This window comes from Pelophylax lessonae (genome assembly GCF_965119305.1).
Source record: "Pelophylax lessonae genome assembly, chromosome: 5".
In the NCBI taxonomy this organism is placed as follows: Eukaryota; Metazoa; Chordata; class Amphibia; order Anura; family Ranidae; genus Pelophylax; species Pelophylax lessonae.
The window spans coordinates 433,907,125-433,934,624 of NC_138772.1; the positions used below are offsets into that span (position 1 = coordinate 433,907,125).

Consider the following 27,500-nt stretch of genomic DNA (forward strand, 5'->3'; position numbering starts at 1 on the left):
TTCTCGACCAACAAAATTCTACTTCAGAAGTGATGTCATGTGTTGGTTTGCTTTCTTTGTGTTCTTTCTTCACTGAGCATGCCCAGACTTGCTCATCAGATTTTTCCCTGTCGAAATCTGTACTGACTGCACGAAAATCGGCCGCTGTAACGGCCAACAAAAATTTTATAGTCCGCACACCAGATTTTTTTCGGCCGAAAAGTCGGAGTTGGTTGTCGGAAGCATCATACTAACAAGCCGAAAATCGGCAGATCGGACATTGGCCGAAAATTCCCGGCCAATTTTCGAGGCGTGTGTACGGGGCTTTAGACTTTCTGTGACTTTTTTTCAGGTCGGTGATACAGAATATATTCCGTGGGTCAGCATGACAGACCAGGAACTTGCATTTTCAGGAGGTCCGCAGCAGTTCCTGCATTTCCCTCATACGTTTACTAGAAGCAGCAGTTGTGTAGACCTAAATATCTCGTTTTAAAACATATATTTATTTATTGACCAATGTCAGAAGGAAAAACTGCATTTAATCCAATTTGACGCTTGCTTCCCTTAGGATTTAGAATGCAGTGGTGTGTGTTTTCATCTGGCAGCCAAGTGGTTAAATGACACCAGCACTTAAATTTAAACCACTCTTTCGCAAGCTGTAGATTTCGAGAAACCGTGTGAGCTATAAGCCTTTTCGATTGCTCATTAGTGAATTGTAATTTCACACTTCATTTAAAATATTCTTCAACTTTCTCCTGCTGTAAAAGGGTTTCACACAGTAATTAAGAGGCCCAGTTAACAAAGTCTGAGGAGTCTCTTACCCTCACGGGGAGCAATCCTGCTGAATTGTAGGTTTTCAATTAGCATGTTAGAGGTTGTCGAGTCGGGTTTCTGTATTTCTGTGACCTGAACTGCAATAATACATCTTTGGTGTAGAAATGTTTCCCTTAGGGGCACAGTAAATAAGATGCTGATTTTCCTGTTTGTCAACAGATTGAAGATGATCTATTTAATCCTGACTATGTGGAAATTGATCGGATACTAGATGTATCTACCGGCACAGACGAGAATGGAGAGGTAAAGGCATTTTCTTTTCCTTATTTCTTAGTTGCAGGATCCTACGAAATTGTAATTAGTTCCAGGCGTGGTTCTGTCTTTTTGTGCATGGTAAAAATGTTGTGATTTCCATGATAAATTTTGGCAGTTATTGAATAGACATATTGCTTTGTGGCACAAGATTTAACCTCTCCTTGACCAGGGCCTCTTATGCTACACCAAGAAATTGATGTGGTACAAAAAAGGTGTTAGTCAACAAGCTGATAGTCTCTTGTCACCGAGTGATTAAAAACGTCATGTGTAGTTTAGGTGTGAACAGGCTGGTAATTAGAACATATGAGGTGCAAAATTCATCTACACAATTATTATGTAATTTATAAAAGCAGAGGTGCCATGAATCCTAGGTCACTGAGCAATGAAAAGGGTCAAGGACACCGTAAACAGGGGCATTGTTTATCAAAATGGGGATTCGATGACTGATTTTTGGGGGTTTTAAAGGTTTATTGAGGGCTAACTGTTGAGTGAAATGCTTCTAATGATGGCAAGGTAGCACAGAGACATTGAATGAAACACAAACTACAACATAGAAAATAAAAGAAGCCATAGCTTACCAAGAAGGTGATAGCTTTTGTCCTATAATCTGCTATAGTATGGACCAGTTAACCTATCAGATTCTAGCTGTCATTTTAGTCAGACTACCAAAGAATAGCTAACTCTAGATTGGCTGCTTTTGTCAAAGGTCAATTTTTTTTTTTGTTCAACTGGCCTTATTTTTACTGGTTTTGCAGTCTCATTGGTTTATTTGCTTCTACATTAAAGTGAGTTGCATCTACAATAAAGGCTGAAGGTTTTTTATTTACTTTCATGCATTCTATGCATGAAGGTAAAAAATCTGTGTTATTAAGCACAGATCAGCATGAAATGCATTCACATTTGTTCCCAGCTCCTGTGACTGAGTTTGGTAAATTCCACTGAAATAAAAATTTCTGAGTTTTTCAATCCCAGTGTGTGGCCATCCCATTTGTTCTACAGTGTTCCTCAGTCATGAGCTGGGCCTGCACCTGGTTCTGGGTCTGCATATTGGACCTTGGGTACCTACCTGGAGCAGTGCATCCCCAAATGGGATACTTGGGACACTAGATCTGGTGACTGCCAGGGATTTCCCTTACTTTGGAGGGATTTCCTCTCACTTCTTTTAGAGGCTATGGGACAGGGAGTGGAAAAAAAAATAAAATCTGCCCACGAGACACCAGACAGTTTTTTTTTTTTTTTTTTTTTCTTTTGCTATCCGGTGTTATACCCTCCCATACTCTGTCCAGAATGACAACGTTTTGCCTTAAGTTGTTACGAAACCCACAACAGTAAAACCAGACTGTAAATGCAGTAAAGCATGCTGGTTATACTCACTGTGGAACCTAAGGGGTTAATCATCTGCATTGTGTAAAATGGCTGTTTTATCCAGTCTTATGTAATTCTCCCCTTGTTCCACTGTCCCCCCAAACCTTCTACTGATAGAACAGAGCCTTGAGGGCAAGCTGCACATGCTCAGTTTGGTGTGTACTGCTAGAGTTTTTTGTTTCTTGGGAGAGTGCATGTGATCAGCACAGGGCCATTTGGCACTGTCCAGACAGAGGGTCAGGGGTCCTGCAGCCTCATAGGATAGTCGGAGGAGAATGCAAACTCCTCCTACAAGCTTTAACAGACACTGATAGAAGTCACAAAACTGCTATATACTGCTGATGAGAAAAGGTATTTAGCAGTTTTATGTACTAAAATAATTGCAGTTCTGTGTACTGTGGAAGACCAGATATAGTAAATGCAGGGTCCTGGTCTTGGCAACACTTTAAGTTCTATTTCGGCATCCTGATCCCACCTGTGCCTGGTATGAGCACACTTTTCATAGGTTTTTCTAGGCTCTGGCACTTAGCAGCAGTGTGTGCATTTTCTGAACCATCCAGATTTACATGTTAAATAGTGTAGTTATGTGACCGCAGTATGATGAAATATATATACTGTACGTCAGTCAATAGTTCTTATCTAATCTTTATTGGAGGGCTGCGTATAAACCCAGCAAGCCTGGCTTTTCTCTACCCTTTCACTCTGTATATGTATACATTTGTCCCAATGCTTCAGATTCAGCATTGAGTTGTCAGTTGTAATTTTTTGACACTGTATTTGTGCAGCCCGTGACACATTATTTAGTGAAGTGGTGCTCCCTCCCCTACGAAGACAGTACATGGGAGCTGAGACAGGACTTGGATCCAGCAAAGATTGAAGAATTTGAGAAACTCCAGAGCAGAGAGCCAGAAACAGAGCGCGTGGTAAGAATTGGCACAGCCAAGCAGTGTTTTTATTTGAAAATAGCTCAGTTATATGTTCTTTCGGAAAACCACTAATGGGATTTACTGCATTTGAAACAGGAGCGACCTCCTGCCGACGAGTGGAAGAAATCGGAGAGTTCCAGGGAGTATAAAAACAATAACAGTCTCAGGGAATACCAGTTGGAAGGAGTGAATTGGCTGCTGTTCAATTGGTACAACACGTAAGTATTTTTTTCCTACTCTCCTAGCAGTAGCCTTAGTAAACTTTAATGGCTTTGTTTCATGGCAGAGTTTAACCTTACACATTTTATTGGCATCTTAGGATTGAGGTTTATACACCATAAAAAATGTGGAAAAACCTTTTTTGACTGTGCGGCATCCTGTAGATTTTAATTGAATCTAGAAAGCATTTAGTAGACATGGCAAGTGTCCGCAGGCATTCATTGACCAACTCTAGTTTAGTTAGAATCAGGATATCATTTGAAAACCACACAGCACCAACTGAAGTACAAACAATACACTTTCATTTATTATTCCAATCGGTTTATTACATTTTCCACATATACAGATAAACAAAAAAAAAATAAAATTCTCACCCAAAGGGTCACTTATGTAAAGAAAAAACAACCTATCATAGTGTGCAGTAGTTAGTGCGAACTAAAAACCGTAATCAGCATTCTCAAGTGTCCCTCACCCACTGAATACTGTACACGGCTAAATAATCCATGCCCCCCCACTCGCAGGGTGATTCCCGAAAGCAAAGCCTTCTATACAATGGGGAGGACCGACATTGTTTGTCAGCTTGCACTGGATACTTTGTGTTTGCATAGAGCAGCTAATGCAGAATCCATAAACAGACACATTTATAAACTAGGTTCTTCTACCTACCTTCATTACTATTGCATACTGTTTGATAGCAAAGCTTACACAGAGCATTAACTGCAGTACAAAGTCTTTGTTTTTTCCTGGTTCATTCTTGTTAAACTAAGGTTTAATCTGCTTTAATATTGCTCTTTGATTCCACCGATGCCCCCTCTTCAATATATGCTAATTAAATGTTTCAGTGCCGGTTCACACTTCCGCGCGTGTGGCGATCGCATGTAATATCGGAGCGCACTGCTCCTTCATTACATGCGATCGGATGTGCAGTGCGAATTCAGCCATACACTTTGTATGGCTAAATTCGCACTGCACCCGCACCAAACACGCACATGAGGCATTTTTTCAGCCGCATCAGGATCGGATCGCACAGTGGTTCACACTTGTGCGATCCGATCCTATGCGAACTGTCAGATCGCACTGCGATATGCGAGCAAACTGGGGGTGTCGTTAACATTTCATTGACACCCCCAGCGTATCGCATATGGCAGTGTGAACTGCCAGATGTGGGTTTGCGATGCGGGATCAGGCTGCGAATTCGCAGCCTTCCCGCATCACACAAGTGTGACCCGGCACTAAATAAAACCTTTGTATTTTGGTTACAAATGTTATGTTGAACCCAGTGATCTAACTACTGGGTCTCTGAGCTTCTCTATGTAATTCAGGCAAATCATGTCTGGTAGGAGAGCCAGTAGGGTGCTGCTTATGGCTTCCTGAAAACATCACAACACCCTGCCTAAAGCTGGACATATCGGGATTGAATTTCTGCGGGTTCAGCAGGAACCATCGAAATTTCGAGCCTTGTATAGCCACTGTGATTGAACACCTATAGACTTCTGTTCCATCGCAGTGTCAAGATTTTAGCCGCTTGGTCAGCACTGCAGGCTATAGACTGCAGCACTGATCTGTGTATTCTGATGGCGGGGAAGTCTTCCTGCTCTCAGAATACAAAGACACAGCGGGGAGGTTTCCACCTCCAATGTGTGCATGGGAAAATCAGTTTGTTTTTGTTTTTGTTTTTTCTAACCTGCATGCTGAGCAAAACATAAAATGATTCATCTATGGCCAGCTTTAGTACTCTTTTTCAAGAGCACTCAGCCCTTACACAAGAAGTGTGCTGGCTCTTGAGAGGAGTTATGTAAATATCGTAATGTATTTATGGGTGAGTGTTCTACACAGACTGCTTTTGCATGCAAAGCACCCTAGAAATTTCTCACTTGTAATGCTGAGCCTTCATGATTAAAGGAACTGGAATCCAGTGAATGATAGAAGTGGGCTCAGAGACAGGCTGGGGAAGAAATGGCTAGATCAGATGTGCCCAACCCGTTGACCTTCCTGGGCCACGTTGGAAGAAGAATTATTGTCTTGGGCTGCATTTGCTTGGGCACCGCAGCCCATTCATTTCAATGGGCTGCTGTGCCTGCATATTTAATGCAGGAAAAAGATTCCTGCACCATTTATGAACCGCAGCGGCCGGGAAATCGCATGGTACTTTCCACTATGCAGTTTCCCGCCGGTTCCCACATTCAAAAACACACTGCGTTGTTAGATGCTTGGGGGGGGGGGGTTGCCCGCAGAGCAGCGCGTTTTGGTTGTGGGTGCGGGAACAGCTGCAATTCCTGTGCCCGGGACCACCCACATTAGTGTGAAGCAGGCCTAAATTCAAAGACAGTTTGGGAAACTCATGATTTTTTTTCATCTGTCTATGAAAATCTTTTTCGGACAAGCAGGCTGCATGTCTGTAACAAACATTCATGGATACATGTTAAAATTGTGGATTTTACAAACGGCTTTTGAATTTAATGGTGGTTGGCAACCCTGGTATTTGCTGTGTGTGAAATCTGGGGGGGGGGGGGGGTTTGAGTGGGTTCCCTCATACAGCCAAGGGGCATTTATTTGCCGGACGCTATGTAGAATCCCCTGCTTTAGCTGTTGATTTTTAAAAACTGCAGCCCGGCATCCATTTAGCTGCAGCTTCTATGTAAATGGATATACACTGCATCCCTCCATACGTGCTAGGCACCGTGGCTTCTCTTCTGCATGGGGTTCTTCCAGATATGCCCTTGGCCGCATACTGAACTCTCCCGGCTGTGGGTTGGACACCCCTGGACTAGACGATGCGGGGCATCTTCCATCCGGAAAATGAGGCAGGCTCTTGCTGCAGCGAATTCTCACTGTGAGAGCTCAATGTGCAGTGAAATTGCAATTGCACAAAGCTGAATGTGAGATTGCAGTCCAGTTCTCTGATGTGACGTAAAGGAAGAACCACACACAAGCTCTGGATTCACATTTTGCACATGCATCAATTAAATGTTTATTATAATAGTAAAAAAAAAAAAAAAAATACACACACACTTTACCATTTTAGTAATGTTTTTTTGAATACCTTTCATTAGGCTTGGCATGTTCTATTGCCATTTTAGGTGTAAGTGACACTTAACTGGAACTCTTAACTGTTTGGGGGAATGACAGCATTCTACGCTTGCACATGGTTCTATGAGACAGCTGGGCTCCTGTTCTCTTTAGGAATCCCCGGCCTGTAAACTTGTGATAGGAATGTTCTGCTTGGCACAGAAACTCTGAATCATAGCAGCACTACATCATAGCTGGATTTACACTCACAACTTACATGTACACGGCACAGCTGCTAAAAGATGATGCATACTTTCCAGGCTAAAGGCTGATGGGAAAGTTTACCTTCTAACACCATGCGATTATTAAATGACACACAAGATGCATGCTGTGCGAGTGGTTCCTGGAAGTGGGTGGCTTATTTATTTGAAATATTTGTCTGTATTGTGCACTGTCTGAGCATCATGGGATATGTAGTTGAATACTGTCGGCTTGTGAACAGGTTGTCAGACACATTGGTCCTTCTTGTATGTATGTGTGTGTATATATATATATATATATATATATATATATATATATATATATATATATATATATATATATATATTATATATTTTTTTATATATACTACACTGTAAAGGAATGTTTTAAGTGAAATCACAAATGGTTGTGTGGTTTTACTAGCCGAACAGAGCATTGTGTTGCAAATCACTATATTGCAATTGACTTTGGGTTTACAGTGGTGCACCTTTTGCTGTATGATTGGTATGCAGGAGCATTGCTTCAAAATAAGAACGTATGCACAGTCAGTTATAACCGATTACTTATAGCTAGAATTACTTTTTTTTTTTTCTTTTAATACTTTTTGTATTTAGGCGAAACTGCATCCTAGCTGATGAAATGGGTTTGGGCAAAACAATCCAGTCAATTACCTTCCTGTATGAGATCTTCTTGAAGGGCATTCATGGTCCATTCTTAGTAATCGCTCCACTGTCAACGATCCCTAACTGGGAGAGAGAATTCCGCACATGGACAGAACTGAATGTTATAGTTTATCATGGAAGCCAAGCAAGCAGGAAAACCATACAGCTCTATGAAATGTACTTTAAAGATTTACAGGTAGGTTTCATGTGTTACCCAACCCGTTACCTTTTTCACTAAGCCAAAATTATTTAAAGGTCTGTTTCTTGTTCTAAAAGTAGGGAACTTCAATCTACGGCCCTCCAGATGTTGTGAAACTACGCATCCCATGAGGCATTGTAAAACTCTGACATTCACAGACATGACCATGCATGATGGGAATTGTAGTTCCCGAACAACTGGAGGGCCATAGTTTGAAGACCCCTGCTCTAAAGTGAAAAAAAAAAAATTATATTGGGTAAACATTTCAGCAATATTTTTTGTGACTCCCAATTCTTTTATTTTCATAGATGTGCTTCATTCACACGAGTGTTTATTCCTTACATGGTTACCTGTATATTAAATATTGGTATAGTAATGTGATCAGTGTCCTTATTAAACTGTTTTAATTTATATTGACTATTGCTTTCATATCTAAACAATAACAAAATTATAAATATATATCTCAGCTTATCATTAGAAGTGGTGACTGCATTTGTTTTTTGGAGTGGGAAGCAGCAGTACACTGGTCTTCCTAGTGAATGGCTGTGCAAGACTGATCATTGGAAGAGAGCAGGCTGCAGTCTCAGAACAGCTTGAAAACTGACCACATTGTGCTTTCATGCCTAGTGTGGTTTGTTTTTAGGCTCCATGCACACTAGCTTAAAACAGCAGTAGCTTTTCAGTGTTTTTTTATTTTTTATTTTTGCATCTAGAAGCAAATGGTGTTCTGTGTCCATCCACACTATTTTAGTCTAAGTCTTTTTTGAAGCTTCCGCTTTTTTGGAGCAGAAATTTTTCTTCTTTCTCTTAGCGAGCGGCTGTTGACATCTCTAACCAGTTAATAGATGGTTGTTTAAGGAGCGGGCCGCCGCGTCCTTAACGGATGACTCAGCTGTTAGTGGGGTGCACACTTAGCTTGCGTAGCCCCCCTCCTTCACCTCTTTCCTAGCCTATATGCTTAAATATGGGTCTGGTATTGTTTTTAGTGGGGACCCCATGGCGTTTTTTTTTTTTATTTTGGTGTGGGTTCCCTTTAAAATTAGTATCAGGCCTGAAGGGCCTGGTATCTATCTTAATTTTTTTTAATGTGATGTTTTTTTGTTTTTTTTTACATTCTGCTGTCAGCAGGAAATCCCCGCAGACAGCTGAGTTGTCATTGGTTGTTAAGGACCCAGCTGCTGCCCTCTCCTTAACAACCTGCTAGTTGCTGCTAAATGCTGTTCAAAAAGTGCTAAACGCCATAACAAAAACGCTAAATATGAGCGTTTTTTTCAGCTGCTAGTGTGCATGGAGCCTTAATAGGAAAGTAGAGGGAATGGCAGGAACACCAGGGAGGGATTTCATACAAAGGAAGTAATACAAAGAGAACAGGATACTTTTTCATACAAGTACATGGTACAGCAGGCACATATCAGGAATATGAACTTCTGGGTTGACCTATTTTTTTTAACATGTTTGATGTCCTAACAAAATAAGTTTTATTGCTTTGCTTGGAATGACCCTATGGACGTCTTATCACCAAGGCGTAAGTCAATTGATGCAGCAAAGTCAAATATGTCTTGGTGTTCACTGGTTTCCTCTGCTGTCTAAGGCTCTGTTTCCACTATTGCGACTTGTGCGACTTGACACATGTCAAGTCGCACAGCAAGTCAAAAGCCATTCATTTAAATTTGGCCCGTTCTAACTGCTGCGACTTGAGTCGCAGCGACTTGAAAAATAGTTTTTGCACTACTTTTGGGCCGACTTCAATGCGACTTGTCCCTCATAGAAGGAAGGTTGCTCTGAAGTCCCCAGAAGTAGCCGCAAACAAGTCACACTACAAAGTCGCGCTAGAAGTAGCGCGACTTTGTAGCCGCAATAGTGGAATCGTAGCCTAAACAGTAGCTGTATGTTGTTGCCTTTGGAATCTAGGATATAATAAGGAGATCTGTGCCTGTAGTGGTTGAGCGTAGTAAATGAATGCCTTGGTTGGATATATTTTTAGGACAGCTGCTTCCTAGAGGATCTGTTTTCCGTATTTTTAGCGTGTCATTTAAGCTTGTGTTCAAAGCCTTTAATTTTCCCAGTTTTCGATCTGTAGATAACTTTTAACAGTGTGGGACTTCCTTCTGTTAATAAATATAAATAAAATATGACCAGGCGTATTGTCAGAATTATACCTTTTATTGGTTTAAAAAAAAAAAAAAAAATCTAATGCAAGCTTTCCAAGCACTGAGGCCTTTGTCGAGCATACAAACGGATGACAGCTGAGATGGAGTACAGAATATGTACACATTCTGAACTCACACATTGTAGACTGATGAAATGTAAACATAGACATATGGTCCTCCCACCTTGCTCGTGTGCGAACTGATCCTTTTTTTTCTCTTCTATTTTAAGGGCAAAGCAATAAAGGGTTCCTACCGGTTCCATGCCATCATTACAACATTTGAAATGATTCTGACAGACTGCCCTGAGCTCAGAAACATCCACTGGCGATGTGTGGTTATTGATGAGGCTCACCGACTAAAAAACAGAAACTGTAAGCTCTTGGAAGGGCTAAAGATGATGGACTTGGTGAGTTTTGTCCCTTCTCTTGCTCTTTAGTAACACTGTACATGAGGGAGAAAAATATATACTAATTGGATATCTGCTTTATTTCAACCTAATTGAATTTCAGAAGGCTGAATTGTGATTGGTTGTTGAAGAATGTAAGCTAGACTATTGCAGGTTCCACAGGGGAGCAGTGAATAAATCCAACCTTGATGGGATTCGGCTTTGGCTTGTCCATAATGTGCATCAACGGGGGATTCACCCAGTATACACAGATTGTCCTGTTGTGTTTTTTCCCTTTTGATAATTTCCCTATAGACTGTGCAGAATGCATTAATTACCATGAAGCATGCTGGTCAAATAGGAATTGTTTTTACTTTCTCAATTTTTTTTTGCTATTCAGCAAGGACTGTTTGTATTCATGGGAACACCTCTGTACATGTCTTTCTGCTGCATCCGTCATTTAGACAAGAGCATCTTGTGAGTGAGGACAGGAGGTGCCACGTGTGACTGCTGAATCAGCACAGCCAGAGTCTGAGGCTAATGTTGGAACCAGCATCTGTTGTACAAGAATCTAAAATGAGAAGGGAAATGCTTTTCCATACCATGTACTTGTGGCTTTGGATTGGCTGCTGTTCTGCTGGCTAAAGGAAAGGCGTCTGCACAATCTGTGGCTGTCCAGCTGCTGAATTGCACCTCCTTCATGTAGACAGCTATATCCAATTCAGGTCTAAAAGTTGTACAGTGACTGGTACAGGGGTGTGGGTCTTTAACTGGCTTTAACTCCTTTATGGATAGGGGAGTTGCATTTTCTCTTTCATTCGAGGACACCGCGCTCCATAAATCATAACTACTGGGTTATATTGCCTTCGCCAGGAGTAGTACTAGGCAGAACAAAAAACACCTGGCTATGCCCATGGGCTGTTCTCAGCTGGTATATAACCCCCCCCCCCACTCTGCTCTAGGTAATCGGTTTTAATCTGTCTAGTCAGGAGTAAGGACCTAGGCTCACGGCTGGGATCTCTGGTCCTAGCAATTTTTTTTTTTCTCTTGGGAGATCTACAATCAGCTGCCGGGCTGGGCGACGGGCTGGATAATGTAGACCCATTGGTTCGCCCAGCCAGCGAGTGCGTGCAGACCCTAGCTACATGCTAGGTCGGCAGTGGCATAGCTTCATGGACAGAGGCTGGCCCATGAGTTAAACGTCTCGCAGGGTCGCATACGATGTGGGTCTGAGTCACAGAGGTCCCTTGGCCTACAGCTTCCCTACTTCGGTGGTGAGGATTCTGTCTGGAGCATTACCCGCACCATGGAAGGGCAAGTACAATCCCCCTCTCTCCCCTTTGGCGGTTTTTCGGAGTGGACGCGGGTAACCTCCAGGATCGATCAGACCTGCCTGTAGGTTCCCTCCAACCATCCCTAAATCCCTCAGTGAGCTGGGCTTCCCCCACTCCCTTTCCTCCTGTAGGGACCTGGAGTCTGGTGGGGGTCCCAGGGCAGAGGATGCAGCAGAGACCCCTGGGGTCTCCCCCGCTAGCCCCACCCTATAAGGGTCCTGGGATAGTGTGCATCCTGCCCTGGTAGTCTGAAGGGTTCCAGTGTAGGAGACTCCTAGGTGCATGCCTCACTGTTTGCAGCATGGGTATAATGCAGGGGGGTCCCAGTGCAGAGATTGGTGAAGAGTGCGCAGTGAAGTCTCCCCTAAACGTGTGTCCTGCCTTCTGGGGGGGTCCCGGGGGGGGTCCCCTTGCAGAGGGCGCAGGAAAGAGCCTGGCAGAATGCTTCAGAATCTATAGCTGATGGCAGCCATTTTTAGTCTGGCTGATCTCCAGCTGGCAGCCATGTTTGTGTAGCCCGATGTCACGGGGGGGGGGGGGTTATAAACCAGCTGAGGACGGGCCATGGTCCTTGCCAGGTGTGTGTTTTTTTGTCCTTCCTTCTCCTGGAGGAGGCAATATAACCCAGTAGTTACGATTTATGGCGCACTGTGTCTCCATTGATGAACTCAGAGAAATGGATTTTACGATTAGTACACAAATCCCATATTTATGCTTTGGCTTGGCCCAAACAGGTGACTATGACTAGAGAAACATTACAAGGTTACGGTCTTTGGGGTTTCTCACTGATGTATACATTTAGTGAGGTAAGAGAATAATCTCATCAAATTTGTCTTTAAATAGTTGTTGAATTCTGTCAACTGTAATAACACTGCAATGTTACTTAATGTGAAACTACACTTCATCTGTGCACCATAAAGCGAAAATATTTCATTTTTAATATTCAAAGCAAGCTCACTTATCCATGTTGCCATGCTTTATTTTGTTGAGAAATCACTTTGAAAAACACCCCCTAGCATTTCTGGCCATGGCCATCTTGAGTAAGGGCAGATGATTCATGTAGTATTTTTTTTTCTGGGATCCACCTGCCCTTAGCTCAGGCATGCAAACAGAAGAGGGTTTGCTTAGCTCAGAAAACTGATCCGGCCCTCTTCCCCTACTAAAGACTCTTGGGATGTATGACAGAATTTGCCTAGGCATGGAAATCAGGAAGTACCTGAAGAAATGTAAAAGGGGAAAAAATAAATGTTTAAATGCGCAAATATAATATACACTCCTATTCATATTCGTAGCAGCATAAGGATTAAAAATAGTCAGTGTTGATTGAGCGAGTGAAGTTCCGCTTTATTAAAGGGGTCACTCTAAATTTTTAGCTTGAAACCATTTTAAAGCAGCGGTTACCTGCAAATTTGCCACTGTAAGGCTCCTTTCACCCCTGAGGAGTCTAACCCCTTCCTTTTCAGAGGATGATGAGAGGAGGGCTTGCAGGTGTTCAGAAGAAGATACTGCCACTTCCTGGTGCCTGTGTTTTTGTTTTGTGTTTTTTTACCAAACCGCAAATTTACATTATGGGATCATGCCGCAACTGTGAGCCAAGCGTTTGACCCACTGCTGTGTTGCCACCCCATTCACTTACATGGTAGAGTTTGACAGGCGGTTTCAAACTCTGAATGTAGAGTTAAAATTGCTGCACTGCAATGAAAAGCATTACAGGCACAGCAGTGTATACCCATTCAGGTCGCACTATGCCTGCTTGTAGATGGGCAGTAAAAACACAGATCAACCTCTTTGTTTTTACCCTGCCCCCTGGCTGCCCATGTGAAAGGATCAATTAGGTCTATACATTTTATACTGTAGAACAAAATGTGACTTCAAGGCTGCTGTAAAACAAAGGCTCGTCCTTTTTATACTGTATTAGTTTTGTTATTCTGATGTACAATTTCTTATCTATATGGTTTCACTTACTACCCTGTTTATTGCAGAAATTTAGAACTATCCCATAAATATACAAAGCTGCAGTGTTCTAAATGGTGTCAGTATGGGCATTCTATTTTATGTCGTTGTAAACCTCAGAAATAAAATATGAACAGAGCACATCCTTCTGTAGTTTGTACTTGTTTACTTCCAAAGCACTGGGTACAATTTCTCTCTGCTGTCTTATTCGTATGCACTCTGCATGAGTCCTTTCTGACAGAGTTAAAAAGGTGACAGGGAGGGAGTTCCCGCACACAGCCTGTGATTTATATCTTTAGCTCTGCATGTTCCAGTGATGAGTGTGGAGAACGGTGTTATCCCTTCCCTCCATTCAGCTGTCAGACCTGTTCTCACAGTGTAGAACTTGAGATCCCTGCCCCTTGCTGCTGGAGCTGAGAATAAATCCTTTGATCTGTGCATTTTTAGAATGATCTATTGGACAGGTAGCTGCAGACAAATGGGTACAACTTATTTAGAAGGATTTGTTTCAGGTCTTGGTATCATCTGAGGCTAGTCGCTTCACTTAGTAAAGGTGAGGGTTTTCAACCACTTTAAAGTGTTTCTTTTGAAAAGCATGCACTAGCATTATTGATCTTTTTAGTGACTTTGTTTTATACTATTTTTTTTTGCACGTTTGACATTTCCAGATTCTAGTTTAGATGTGCTGGTCTTGCTGTACTTCATGAACTGTGATGTGCATGTAGTATAAAAAGGTAGAATTGGGAATAGGAGGGAAAGGGGTAGAATATTATATTTTTATTTTATTTTTTTTAACAAGTCAAATATTGTATCTTTAATGTGAAGATCAAGAATTGTAGTCTTTTGTTCAGCTTCTGCCACTAATGTTCAGGTATTCTCTAAATGTGAAGGATTTTGAGCCTTTGTGTTATCTGACCAACGTAATATTTGTTTTTCCAAGTCAAATTAAAGCTATGGAATAGGCATTATGACAATAGTGAAAATCACACCTAAATATGTGAAAAACCACTAGCAGCGCAAAAACGGAGAATAAGTGATTATGAATTAGTTATAAAGGGAAGTACTCTTAAACCGGAGTACTATAACCAAGTACAAAAATATTAATCGTGTTTATCGATGCACAGTCCTAAAAATATTATTTTTAACTATACAATTATTCAGTGCGTCCACAAGTAGATGTGAGTCCTGTGAATGGAGGATAACTTAAATCACCACAAACCACCACTGCTGTGTGACATTAACTACCGCTCCCATCAGTAATTGTCACACAGCAGTGGTGGTTTGTGGTGATTTAGGTTATCCTCCATTCACAGGACTCACATTTACTTGTGGATACACTGAATCATTGTATAGTTCAAAACAATATTTTTTGGGACTGTGCACCGATCACGATTATTAATTTGGACTTTTGGATTTTGTTATAGTACTCCGGTTTTAGGAGTACTTCCCTTCATAACTAATTATTAATCACTTATTCCCTGTTTTTGCACTGCTAGTGGTTTTTCACATATTTTGGTGTGATTTTCACTATTGTATATCCTGATTTATTATAAGCAGCAGGATTTATTCATTCATTTATTCACATATATACGCCTATTTATGTATTTGTGGTATTTTTTTTAGCGTGAGGGATTTATATTACTACATGGAATATGCCTAGTCTATCAGCAAATGATTGCTGATTAAAGTTGGCATTTCTATCACAGTTGGAAAGTAACTTTTTTACTCTTCTGGTCTCATTCTTAATTCTCATTGATTTCAGGAACACAAAGTGCTGCTAACAGGGACCCCTTTGCAAAACACTGTGGAGGAGCTTTTCAGCCTGCTGAACTTCCTAGAACCTGAACGCTTCCCATCAGAGAGCAATTTCATGCAAGAGTTTGGCGATCTTAAAACTGAAGAACAGGTAGGAGATCTAACAATTCTTACTACGCAGCTGACATCAGACTACGTAGGGAGTGATTTGCCTAATGGAACAGTCAGACTGGATTACAAAATTGCTTAAGTATTTTGCACCAAACTTCTTTATAGGTACAAAAGCTTCAAGCTATACTGAAACCGATGATGTTAAGACGTCTTAAGGAAGATGTTGAGAAGAATTTGGCCCCCAAGGAAGAAACCATTATAGAAGTAGAGCTGACAAACATCCAGAAGAAATATTACAGAGCCATCTTGGAGAAGAACTTTACTTTTCTTTCCAAAGGAAGTGGCGGTGGCCATGCAAATGTTCCTAACCTTCTAAACACTATGATGGAGCTGAGAAAATGCTGCAATCATCCTTACCTTATTAATGGTAAAGTACATTTTTATTGTGTGAAAAACTATTTGACTGTAATGATTGTTTTTTTTTTATGAGAATCTTCTTTCTCCTGGTTGGAAAATTACACAAAAAGGTATCTACTCCTGGCTCATTTGGTTTATCAGCATGTGAGTATTTAAAACTGGATGGGAACACTGTTGCTGCCATTGGTTATGTATGTGCACCACCACACAGTGGTCCATATAACTTCTATATCACTGTAGGATGCAGTAATACTCCCATTTCTTTCCTGTCCAATGAAGCACACAGGAAGTTGTTCAACTCAATTGTTGGCTATTGTCCTAGAAAGATTCTCAGCTGTTAAAACGGCTAACTGTTTTTTTGCTAGCCGTTTTTTTTCCAATTTATGACTCTTCTTTCTTCACTGTTAGAGCTTGTCCCTACAGGTGCAGCTATCCTCAGGCTGGGTTTTGGAGTACTGCATCCATACCCTGCTTAACTGGATAATACAGGGCTAGCATGGATATGACCTTAGGGTGCACTGGGTTCCGTGGGAGGTGCGCCCCCGACCTCAGTTACCCATCAATCAGCTGTTGCATGTCTAGGTAACCTTTGAGGCAGACTGTTTTTCCATCCTCTTCCCAGACTGTCTCGGCACCACACTTTTGCCATGGGACAAGTTGGTTGAGTTTCTACTTGGCCTCTTAGGATCCAGTCATACCTGGCTGGACAGCATACTAACTCTGGATTGACCCAGGCGAATGTACTTCACAATCTTGTAAGCCTTCTGACTGACACATAGGTGGATTGGATTCACAACCTGGCTCTCAAAACGATCAAGTATGCATTCTTTCTGCCTATTTTGTTTTATTTTTTTAAAGAGTATTAATCTTCTGTCCCTTGCCAGAGTCCTTATTTGAGCAAACCTTACCCCGTTTTTCCCTTTTGACTCCATACAATAAAAATTTTGGTTCTGTTTGTATTTTTAGGAACCACTATTTGGAACTTGGTGGTTATTTTACTCTAGTCAACCTCAAGGGGTTCCTCCCTGGTATTCATCACTTCTGCAAGATGGTGTCTGACCTGACAGCCATTCCATGCATGGAACTCGTATTTCTTTTTGAGGCTTAGGACCTTTTTCTAATCTAGGACAGTTGTGATCTTTTCTCAACAAAGGCATCATTCTCTCTGACCCAAGGTCTCTGGTTAGGGCTTCCTTGTTAGACTACTGTTAAGGCTGTTAGTCTCTATCAGCTACTGACTTTCTTTTGGTCATCCCCGATGGACCTTGCAGAGTTCTTTGGTTTTTGTTCCATCATTCTAAAAAGCTTCCACCTGATCTTACCTTCTTACAACTTTTGCTACATTGTCCTCTTTTGCCAGCTTCAGGCATACAATCCTTAAGGTGGCTCTTCGGCAGCTGGAAGTCCCCACTCTTTGTATTGTTAACATTAGACCGATTAGGGATTGTTGTGTTCCCCCCCCTCATTTGGACTTCTTTTGGTTGTTCTGAAGATGAGGCTTCTTGTGTTCCTCAGTGGAGGAGAAAGACAATAGGACTATTGTACCCATCATAAAATCCATTCCTTGTCATCAACTGGGGTGACATAGATCCCACCTTTTTGTTTTTGATCATGCTCTCAATACTGTTTTAATACAAACCTGAGGCATGCTGGTATAGTAAAAGGGGTTATCCTGGGCTGGTATACAGGTTTTTTTTTTTTGCCATTGTGCATTCATGCTGAAGACAGACGGCAGTGTAACCCAAAGTTGAAAGACATCCTGTGTCCCTCAAACTCAGAGAAGAGGATTTTACGCTTAGTACTAACAAATATTTTTAAAACTGTTTACTTGCTGTGTTTGGAGGGATCTGATAAGCATTGAATGGCGTTCTTGTTAGGGCTCTATTGATCTACCAGCTAGGTGGACTTTAGGATTTAGGATCAGTTGGGCAGTCTGGAGTCTTTTTTGATGGTGCCTATTATTCACTGGTTTAGCCCAGCTGGTTGCTGTGGGCTTTCATTACTGGAAGTACAACGTGTACAATAGTCAAATGGTTTTACACTGCTGAAGTGGCTTGTTTAGTTTAGTTTTTGTGGTCTACAGCTTTAAATGTAAGCTTTGTGGTCTCCAAGATTAAAATCAGATTTTCTTGCTGCTGCAGCCTTTCACGGTCAGTACGGATACATTGAATCTGTTTTGGTTACGAACTTCAGCCAAATACTTTTTTTGTATAATGTAGGGATTGGTTAGAATCTTGGTGAAGCTTTTATTGCTGTGTACACTAGAAGGAAATATTTTTGCACTCCTTTGCTGGGGACACATCATAAGTGGGACAAGAAGCAAGAGGAAATTACTCTGGAGCTGTCAAGATAACAAAATAAGCAGTTTGGTTTTTAGGTAGGGTAGGAAAAGATTAGAACTTTATGTGGGTCAATATCTATCTGTGATCATATCCAGAAGGTTCCCTTCACCCTCACAGAATTTGATTCATCGTATAATAGTCAATGTTTTGAGGTCATTTAGGGCCTCTATAGCCAAACAGTGCACTATGCTGCCATAAAGGGGCCATGTGAGATCCCAAACCATTTGGCTTTTGTATGGTGGTGGTAATATGATGCACTCTTTAAAGTAAATCTAAACCCAGTAACAAAAATGTTAAAGTATAACTAAAGGCAAAACTCTTATTATATTTTTATAAAGTGGATTGTGATTAGAACACCTGTCTGTTGTTTATCGCCATCTGTGCCCCTTTTGGGCAGATTTACCCTCTTTAGTTGTCCATTTTTTCTGATATCACTGAAAGTGAAAGAAATCCCAAATTTTGGGTTCTCCCCAAAACAGGAACAGAGGAGGAGATATTCCAATGGGAACTCTAGTTCTAGAGACCCAGGTATTCCCTCTCTTTACAGGGATTTCTCTTCACTTCCTGTTTGGTTACAGTACAGGAAGTGAAGGGAAATCTCCCCAATAGGACACAAATAGCAAAAAAAAAAAAAAAAAAATAAACCTGACTATGGTTATAACCCTCCCTTAATATGTCCAAAATGGAAAAAAAAAAAGTTTGCTTTTTGTTAAACTATTGCAACCTACTAGTCCATAGTTACCGTTTTCTTTTTTTTTTTTTAAAAAAGCTTTTTCATGTTGTAATCATGCAAATAAGACACTTGTCTCTTTGTTGCTGTGCTCATTTTTCCGCTCTATGGAGGTAGTGTGGACTTTAACATGTTACCCACATGTGGTATCCCCACATTTAAGGGATGTAAACTGTAAAAGATCCTTGTTGTGTTTTTTTTTTTTTTTCTGTTTTTGTTTTTGGCTGTAGATATGCTTCACTGTAGGTGTGATGGTGACAAATGACTGACATTTGATGGTGCTATCCATCTCCTTCAGCAACCTACACCGAGTGGATCAAACCATATTTTGCATGACATTTTTATCTTTTGTTACCAGTATGGAAACTTGAACTGCAATAAAATCCCAATAGACATCCTAAGCCTTCTCCGTTCCACCAAAAACTTAAATTAGGCTAGAGTTCCACTTTAAACATTTAAGGGTTTGCACATTATAGTTTAAAAGTGGCCTTTTTGTTGACAGGTGGTTGAAGCAGTTAAGTTGTGAATTCTTTTTTACAGCCCTGTTAAGAATTCACTTTGTGCTTTTCAGAAGGGGAGAAACTAAATACTGACTTGAAAGAGATACGACTCCTGCTCTAGCCAATGACCATTGTAAGAGAACCCTTATCACGCATTCTCTAATTACTATTTTACACCACTTGGATACGTTTTATTAAGTACGATTTCACACTGCTTGACTGCTACAAATCCACTTGCCCCAAATAGCACTTTCCAACCAGTGACTTTTTCCTTGCTCCTGGTGGTTCTTCAGCAGTGAGGTTTTTTGATGCTGCTAATAAAAGATGAATGTGTATAGACAGGCTCATTAATTCCTGCTTTAGCTGACTAAGCACCACTTTAATGCTATTGAATTTGACTTTGATGCACAATGCGAATGCAAAGCCGAACATTCTCAGCAAAGTCAAAATGTTTCCTATGGTTTTTGTAGTTATTGACAAAATTACTATTGTGTACGTGCTAACGTGTATATTGGCAGTATATGACATTCACTCGTACATGGGACAGTTATTAGGGCAAATATATATTTTTTTTTCGGGGGGGGGGGGGTTGGGGGATGTAATCTGCTAATAGCCCAGTGTATGTAGCTAAAAGGCTTTCTGTGGTCAGTCGATATCCAGACATAAAACAGCCATGATTGTAGATGTGGTCATAAAACAATGCAGTCATAAGTATAAACATTGGGGCTATCTGAAAGTGTGGCTGAGATACCTAACATCTAGATCTTTCAGATAACCACAATATAGTCTCCTAGATTGTAAGCGCTAATGAGCAGGGCCCTCTTGTTTCCTCCTGTAGTAAAATTTGTATTGTACTGTTCTGTCTGCCCTCATGTTGTAAAGCGCTGCACAAACTGTTGGCACTGTATAAATCCGGTATTATAATTATATAGTTAAATCTGCTTTCCTGAAGCCTAGGAATTGTATTTGAGAAAACAGCATTCAGGGGTTTGCTTGATTTAGGAAACCACCTCTGAAGAGACTGGACTTGGATTCTAGAGCCAATGCCCCCATCTGTTACCTGTTCTTTTGTGTATACACCATGGCGGCTGCCTGTATACTGCTAGGTTCTGAACAGTGGAAATTTTTTCTTCTGTTGGTGTGGTGCTCTCATATATTAACCTATGTGTTGATTTTCCCTAATCCATTCAAAGAAAGCCTAATGACCCCCATACACTCAACGAGTGTATGGGGGTCATTAGGCTTTCTTTTGTAAGTATGTCATTTGGACTGTTTGTTTTTTGTCCAGTCGATGGGCAAAAATGGAAAAGAGCCAAAAAATAGAAGAAACAGGTTGGAAAACTTCTTCCAAAGGAACAATAAATTAAAAGGTTAACTTCTTCCAAAGGAACAATAAATTAAAAGGTTAATGTGTTTCCATTAAAAACAGTCTGTACTGCACATATGTGACAAAACTTTAACCCTAGATGGTAAAAGTTTGTGTGAATGAATGTTCATGTATAAAAGACCAATCATTCATAAACGTTACTTTCTCCTTTTTGTTCTGGTCTCCTCTGCTTGTTGTATAGCCATAACTCTGAGCATTGCTATGGCAATGGTCCTCTCGTCCACAGACTTCATACTGAAGGTGATGGATGCTGGACCGAAATTGGTCACGCAAAAGCACACAGAGTTTTCCCGATGAACCCGTGTTCTTCCTCACAGGTGTACCCGGGATAAATAGGAGGGAGAGCCCAGGTGGAAAGGTCAAATATATTCCGTCACTTTATAATGTGAACAAATGAAGCGAGAAATCGTTTAATTTATGTCCATCGAATGTTTTTCAAATTTGGTCACAGCGTGGTGGTGGTATCGTTTGCTCTTACTAGTGGTTTTTCGGTATTCAAAAAAGCATCCAAATGCTTTTTCGGCTAGCGTATGGCCTGCATAAGAATCTTCTAGAACCTGGGGGTTTTCTTTTACAATACTTATGGTGGAATGTTGTTGCTTTTGAAAGTGCTCCTTAAACTAGTTTTTATTCTTATTCAATGAATATAATAATTAATGGATTAAAGCTGCTTGGGGTTGAAGAATATTTGTTTGAGAGCCTAAATTAGGGTTACATTTCTCAAGCTTTTTTTTTTTTGTCTGAAATGAAGAAGGGATGCTTTCAGTAGCCATCTAGATCAGTGGTCCTCAACTCCGGTCCTCAGGGCCTACTAACAGGCCAGATTTTAAGTATTACCTTGGGGAGATGCAGACTAGAATACTGCAATCACTGAGCAGCAATTGATATCACCTGGGATGTATTTCAGTTATCTTGCAAACCTGGCCTGTTAGTGGGCCCTGTAGGCCAGGGTTGAGGGACCACTGAGCTAGATGATTGCATTAAGTTGGATTCAAATTGCCATTCTTTTTTTTTTTTTTTTTTTTTTACTGCATGTTTAAAAATAAAATGTAAGGAAAGTTTGATTTTTCTTTTCTCTTTGCTCCTATATGTCAAGTTCTGCTTGGAAGAAAAATAAAATAAAAAAGGGGTGTATATGCAGTGTTGAGTTCTCTAGTAACAATATGTGAAGAGAGCACAGAATGAAATGCTTGTACAGCCGTTTGCAGTCAGTAACAAATCTGTGACTGTCCCTTTAAGGGTGCATCTGCATTTCCACCTAACCCCCTCATAAAGCTGTTTGCAAATTATATTTAATTACAACCTGGTAACCTGCGGTGATTGATGTGCAGCGTCCTTCAGCCCCCTATTTCCTTTTCCCCCAGGCTATGACTCTCACTCACAATAACATTTTTAGACAAGGCTGTCACTTGTGGGGGTGGATTTCATCCTGGGCAGTTTGCCCCGGGCCCCGTGCTGCTGACTCAGTCAGGAGCCGCGTGTGCCGTCTGTTTGGATGTTGTATGCTGGCTTGCTCTTTCCTCTGGGCCCTGCTTACAATTTCTGCCCTTGGACTGTGAGCCCTCGCCTTAAGCGTTTTTGATATGCCTTTACTGTAGCGTTTCTCGTTTGTCAAACCTATATCCAACTAATTCTCGTCACATCGACTTTAAAGAGTTATCAGTCATTTAGTGAGCACATGGATGTGCTTGCTTTGCATGGGAATGTTGCGCTGTGCAGTGTTTTATAGCGACATGCTGAGTGGTCTGTGTGTCCCTGAAGAGTTAACCGATTGCTGTTGCTTAAAGAAGCATGGACTGTATGAACTGTAAAATGTAAAAACTTTAAATTCAAGTCACGTAGTACTGATCTACTTCAAGTGCACTCCATGGGATATAATTGGTGTCTCTATTTAAAGTGTCCTTTTCTTTGCTACACTTGGCAGAGAAATAATGACTCCATTTGATATGTTTGTATGCTAATTTTGTCTTGACAAAGCTAGTTGTCATATGTTAGGACAACAATGCCATTGGCTGGCAGGGAAGGTGAATGTTGCAGTACAATTCTTAGAGCCGTAACAATTCACCTATCAGCAGTCTTCTTTATCAAGGAACATGCTTGTTTGTTTTTTATTAAAGGAAGTTATAGTATATTTCCAATGATTAAGCATTTACATTTTTCCAATCATTTATCAGAATTTTTTTTTTTTTTTGTAGGACTTTAATGTTACACTTGCTGTTTTATATTTTCATGTACAAAATTGTAGTTGTAGCCCTAGTGGCCACCCGTTGTCCAGCAGAGAATCGAATTGTTTTGAGATATAATCTGTTATAGATTTTACCATGTCTAAATAAATCCTCATAGGTCTAACCTGACGTCTAAGCTTGCAGTGATCTAAAAAGAATGGTTGTGGCCAAGGCCTTCTAGTTGTTGACCCAAACTACTTTGGCCTTCCAGTTGTTGACCCAAACTACTTTGGCCTTCCAGTTGTTGACCCAAACTACTTTGGCCTTCCAGTTGTTGACCCAAACTACTTTGGCCTTCCAGTTGTTGACCCAAACTACTTTGGCCTTCCAGTTGTTGACCCAAACTACTTTGGCCTTCCAGTTGTTGACCCAAACTACTTTGGCCTTCCAGTTGTTGACCCAAACTACTTTGGCCTTCCAGTTGTTGACCCAAACTACTTTGGCCTTCCAGTTGTTGACCCAAACTACTTTGGCCTTCCAGTTGTTGACCCAAACTACTTTGGCCTTCCAGTTGTTGACCCAAACTACTTTGGCCTTCCAGTTGTTGACCCAAACTACTTTGGCCTTCCAGTTGTTGACCCAAACTACTTTGGCCTTCCAGTTGTTGACCCAAACTACTTTGGCCTTCCAGTTGTTGACCCAAACTACTTTGGCCTTCCAGTTGTTGACCCAAACTACTTTGGCCTTCCAGTTGTTGACCCAAACTACTTTGGCCTTCCAGTTGTTGACCCAAACTACTTTGGCCTTCCAGTTGTTGACCCAAACTACTTTGGCCTTCCAGTTGTTGACCCAAACTACTTTGGCCTTCCAGTTGTTGACCCAAACTACTTTGGCCTTCCAGTTGTTGACCCAAACTACTTTGGCCTTCCAGTTGTTGACCCAAACTACTTTGGCCTTCCAGTTGTTGACCCAAACTACTTTGGCCTTCCAGTTGTTGACCCAAACTACTTTGGCCTTCCAGTTGTTGACCCAAACTACTTTGGCCTTCCAGTTGTTGACCCAAACTACTTTGGCCTTCCAGTTGTTGACCCAAACTACTTTGGCCTTCCAGTTGTTGACCCAAACTACTTTGGCCTTCCAGTTGTTGACCCAAACTACTTTGGCCTTCCAGTTGTTGACCCAAACTACTTTGGCCTTCCAGTTGTTGACCCAAACTACTTTGGCCTTCCAGTTGTTGACCCAAACTACTTTGGCCTTCCAGTTGTTGACCCAAACTACTTTGGCCTTCCAGTTGTTGACCCAAACTACTTTGGCCTTCCAGTTGTTGACCCAAACTACTTTGGCCTTCCAGTTGTTGACCCAAACTACTTTGGCCTTCCAGTTGTTGACCCAAACTACTTTGGCCTTCCAGTTGTTGACCCAAACTACTTTGGCCTTCCAGTTGTTGACCCAAACTACTTTGGCCTTCCAGTTGTTGACCCAAACTACTTTGGCCTTCCAGTTGTTGACCCAAACTACTTTGGCCTTCCAGTTGTTGACCCAAACTACTTTGGCCTTCCAGTTGTTGACCCAAACTACTTTGGCCTTCCAGTTGTTGACCCAAACTACTTTGGCCTTCCAGTTGTTGACCCAAACTACTTTGGCCTTCCAGTTGTTGACCCAAACTACTTCGGCCTTCCAGTTATTAGGCATTGGCTAAAGTTAGACTCTTAATTTGAGGCTTCTAAGCTAAACGGGAAGGCTTTTAGTGTGATGCGGTCATGGGGAGATACTCTTTACCTACTGTCCCTGTGATAAGATTGTCAGAGGAACAGGAAGTAATAGTAAATATCTCCAGTGGGGGGGGGGGGGGTGGTGTGTCAGTGGTAGTGTTGCCTCTCGTCAGTATTTTTACTGACAGCCAGTAAAAAAACTGGCACTTTTCTCATGCCAGTGACAGGAAAAGGTTGCCAGTAAAAAAATATGGCTTTTGAGGAACTGTGCATATGCAGTCCTGGTCTGGAGCATTCCAAGACCATTGGAGTGCCTTCTACGGTGTGTTTGGGTGGTGCGGGAGGCGGGTCTGGCAGAGGCGGTGCCTGAGCATGTCCTGTGATGTTATGGTGCAAGGAAGCTGAGCGGCCAGAGCCTCGTGGGCAGGTCTGCGGAACAGGAGCAAGGCAAGCCAGACTGTCAGGGCTGTTTGGATTGGAGAGGACTGAAGGGACCACCTAGCATGGAGACAGACTGTCACTGTAACTCAGAACATGTCGTGTTGGTAAGGTGTCCTCCTCATCTGTGCTTCTGCACACTGCTGACAGTGTCACTGTGATAGTCAATTTTATGTGTGTGCCTGCCCATTCTAAATTGTTTCCCTCATGAATCCTGTCCCTGAGCTACTTGTATTGAAAATAAAATAAGAAATATGTTTTTTTACGGTAATTTGCACTTAAAACTGTAATTTTGCAACTTTTGGAAATGCCAGTAAAACGTGGCTGTGCCAGTAAATTTTGATTGTCATGTCAGTAAATTTCAGTCTGGTAGGTTGGCAACACTGGTAGGGCGGTTAGACCCTTTAGTAGGTTTTATTTCTGTCCATGAGTCTTCCTGTCTTGGTTTTGCATAAAATACAAGTGGAAATCCTCCACTGGTTTCAGAGTAGGCAATAAAAATGTGGGACGTTTAACCTGTTCCATCCAAAACTAAAAATCGCTTGGGTTCCACTTTTAAGGTAAAGTGGTTGTAAACCTCAGACATAAAATATGAACAAGGCTTATCCCTTTTATAGTGTGTACTTGAATGTGTCTCAATCAGAGCACTAAGTGTCACCTGAGTCTACTGCTTTGTTCCTCTATCAGTCGCTTCTGACAAGTTTTCCTTACCCCCAAGAGATAAAAGGTGACAGGAGGGATCTCCAACAAATTGACAGCCTCAGTTCTGTTCCTATGTGCTGTTTTCTTTCCAATCAGCTCACAGGCATCTCATCTCTGAGCTCTGCAGAGTGCAATTTAGGCTCCCCATTCTCTTTTTACTGAACTCTGACAAGCTTTAAAAAATCTGGACTTTGAACGGATGTAGAAAAGACTGTAGATAGACGGGTACAACTTATGTATGAAGATTTTTCATCTCTGTGTATTACCTGTGGCCAATCAATACACTGATTATATGTGGGGGTGTACAACCACTTTGTGGTGGGTAAAAGAACAAGTTTGCATTTATGGTGCCAATGTTGGCAACCTGTAATTAACCCTCACCGCAGAGCCTAGAGAAAACTCATATTTTTGATATTTGGAGATATTCTATTACTCAGTGTAACATTCAGCCCAATCACAGAGACAAGAGTAAAGTGATTTAAGGGCCATACGCACGGTCCAAATATCGGGGCGCCATCGACCATTTCAGCTAAGCCGTCCTCTGACAGACCAGTTTCTATCGGCTGTCTTCTGTCAAAGGGGCATGACTGAAGAAGTCTGCCGATCAGCGCGCTCAGCCATTGTCTGAATGTTTTGGGGGGGGGGGGGGGGAGGTGTCAGTCGTCCAGTCAGAACACAAGCTCAGCAGGGGATATTTTTCTACTAACATCAGATTGTTAGTACAGCAGCTCCTCCTGAGCTCTTCAGTGCTTTGTTTTTTTTTTTCTTCTTTTTGCGTTCAGCCCGCTGTGTTGAATGAAAGAAAAAATGTAGTGTGTACCAGGCTTTAGCCTATTTAAGCTTCTGCAGGGGGTAATTAGGGGAGACAAGGTGAGGACGGTAGGTTTACAACACCTCCAGTAAAAAGAAAAGCACTGGTAAAACGTAAACACCATTACTATTCTGTAGCTGCTTTTTTTGTTCTCTTATTGCGTGAATTGTATTGTCTGACTTTATTTGACAGGCCAGTATTAATTAACAAATACTGTTTATATAATTTATACATAAGTATTGGTGCCCCTCAGAATAGTAGGATTCTTAGGAGGCTGTGTTGTGGTAAGATGGCACCGGTCTCTGTTTTGGTACTGCCTTTAAGATTAGAAGGTGAAAAGCTGAAGGGCAATGGAGTGATTTATCATTTTATAGTTCTGATTTCCATCATAGCTAACATAAAACAAAGTACAGGTAACAGACTATTTTTACCGTCCCCCCCCCCCCTTTTTTTTTTTTTTTCTTTTTTTTTGACTGGAGGTTCCTACTTCAAATTTAAGTAATTAACTTCCCTGGTAAAACCCTTGTTTCCATGAACATGTGGGGACTTCTCAAGATTTCTGGGAGTAGAAATCCGCCATTCCTGTGCTGGCCTCTTTCATAGTCAGTTTTTTTTTTTTTTGTATTTTGTTGTGGTTGTAGATATGATTTCCCCCCTCCACCTTTTAAATTTGCAGGTCCAGGGGCACAAGACTTTACATTCCATTTCTGAATCTCTCTGCAGGTGCTGAAGAGAAAATTTTGGAAGAATTTAGGGAAGCACACAACGGTGACCTTCCAGATTTTCAGCTCCAGGCTATGATCCATGCCGCTGGCAAGCTAGTTCTGATTGACAAGCTGCTGCCAAAACTGAAGGCTGGTGGCCACAGGGTGCTCATCTTCTCCCAGATGGTGCGTTGC

At 41.4% G+C, this 27,500-nt stretch overlaps 1 protein-coding gene across 1 annotated transcript in view; it reads left to right on the forward strand.

Moving 5' to 3' along the window:
* The window catches only part of CHD7 (chromodomain helicase DNA binding protein 7), a 222,375-nt gene that overhangs the window by 146,925 nt on the left and 47,950 nt on the right, over positions 1 to 27,500 (forward strand). The window contains exons 9-16 of the mRNA XM_082258208.1: positions 973 to 1,056; positions 3,219 to 3,356; positions 3,456 to 3,577; positions 7,463 to 7,706; positions 10,089 to 10,265; positions 15,294 to 15,437; positions 15,563 to 15,824; positions 27,325 to 27,500. The exon at positions 27,325 to 27,500 is cut by the window's right edge and continues 35 nt beyond it. Of these exons, the coding sequence (XP_082114334.1) occupies positions 973 to 1,056; positions 3,219 to 3,356; positions 3,456 to 3,577; positions 7,463 to 7,706; positions 10,089 to 10,265; positions 15,294 to 15,437; positions 15,563 to 15,824; positions 27,325 to 27,500 (1,347 nt within the window). The remainder of the gene's footprint in view (positions 1 to 972; positions 1,057 to 3,218; positions 3,357 to 3,455; positions 3,578 to 7,462; positions 7,707 to 10,088; positions 10,266 to 15,293; positions 15,438 to 15,562; positions 15,825 to 27,324) is intronic.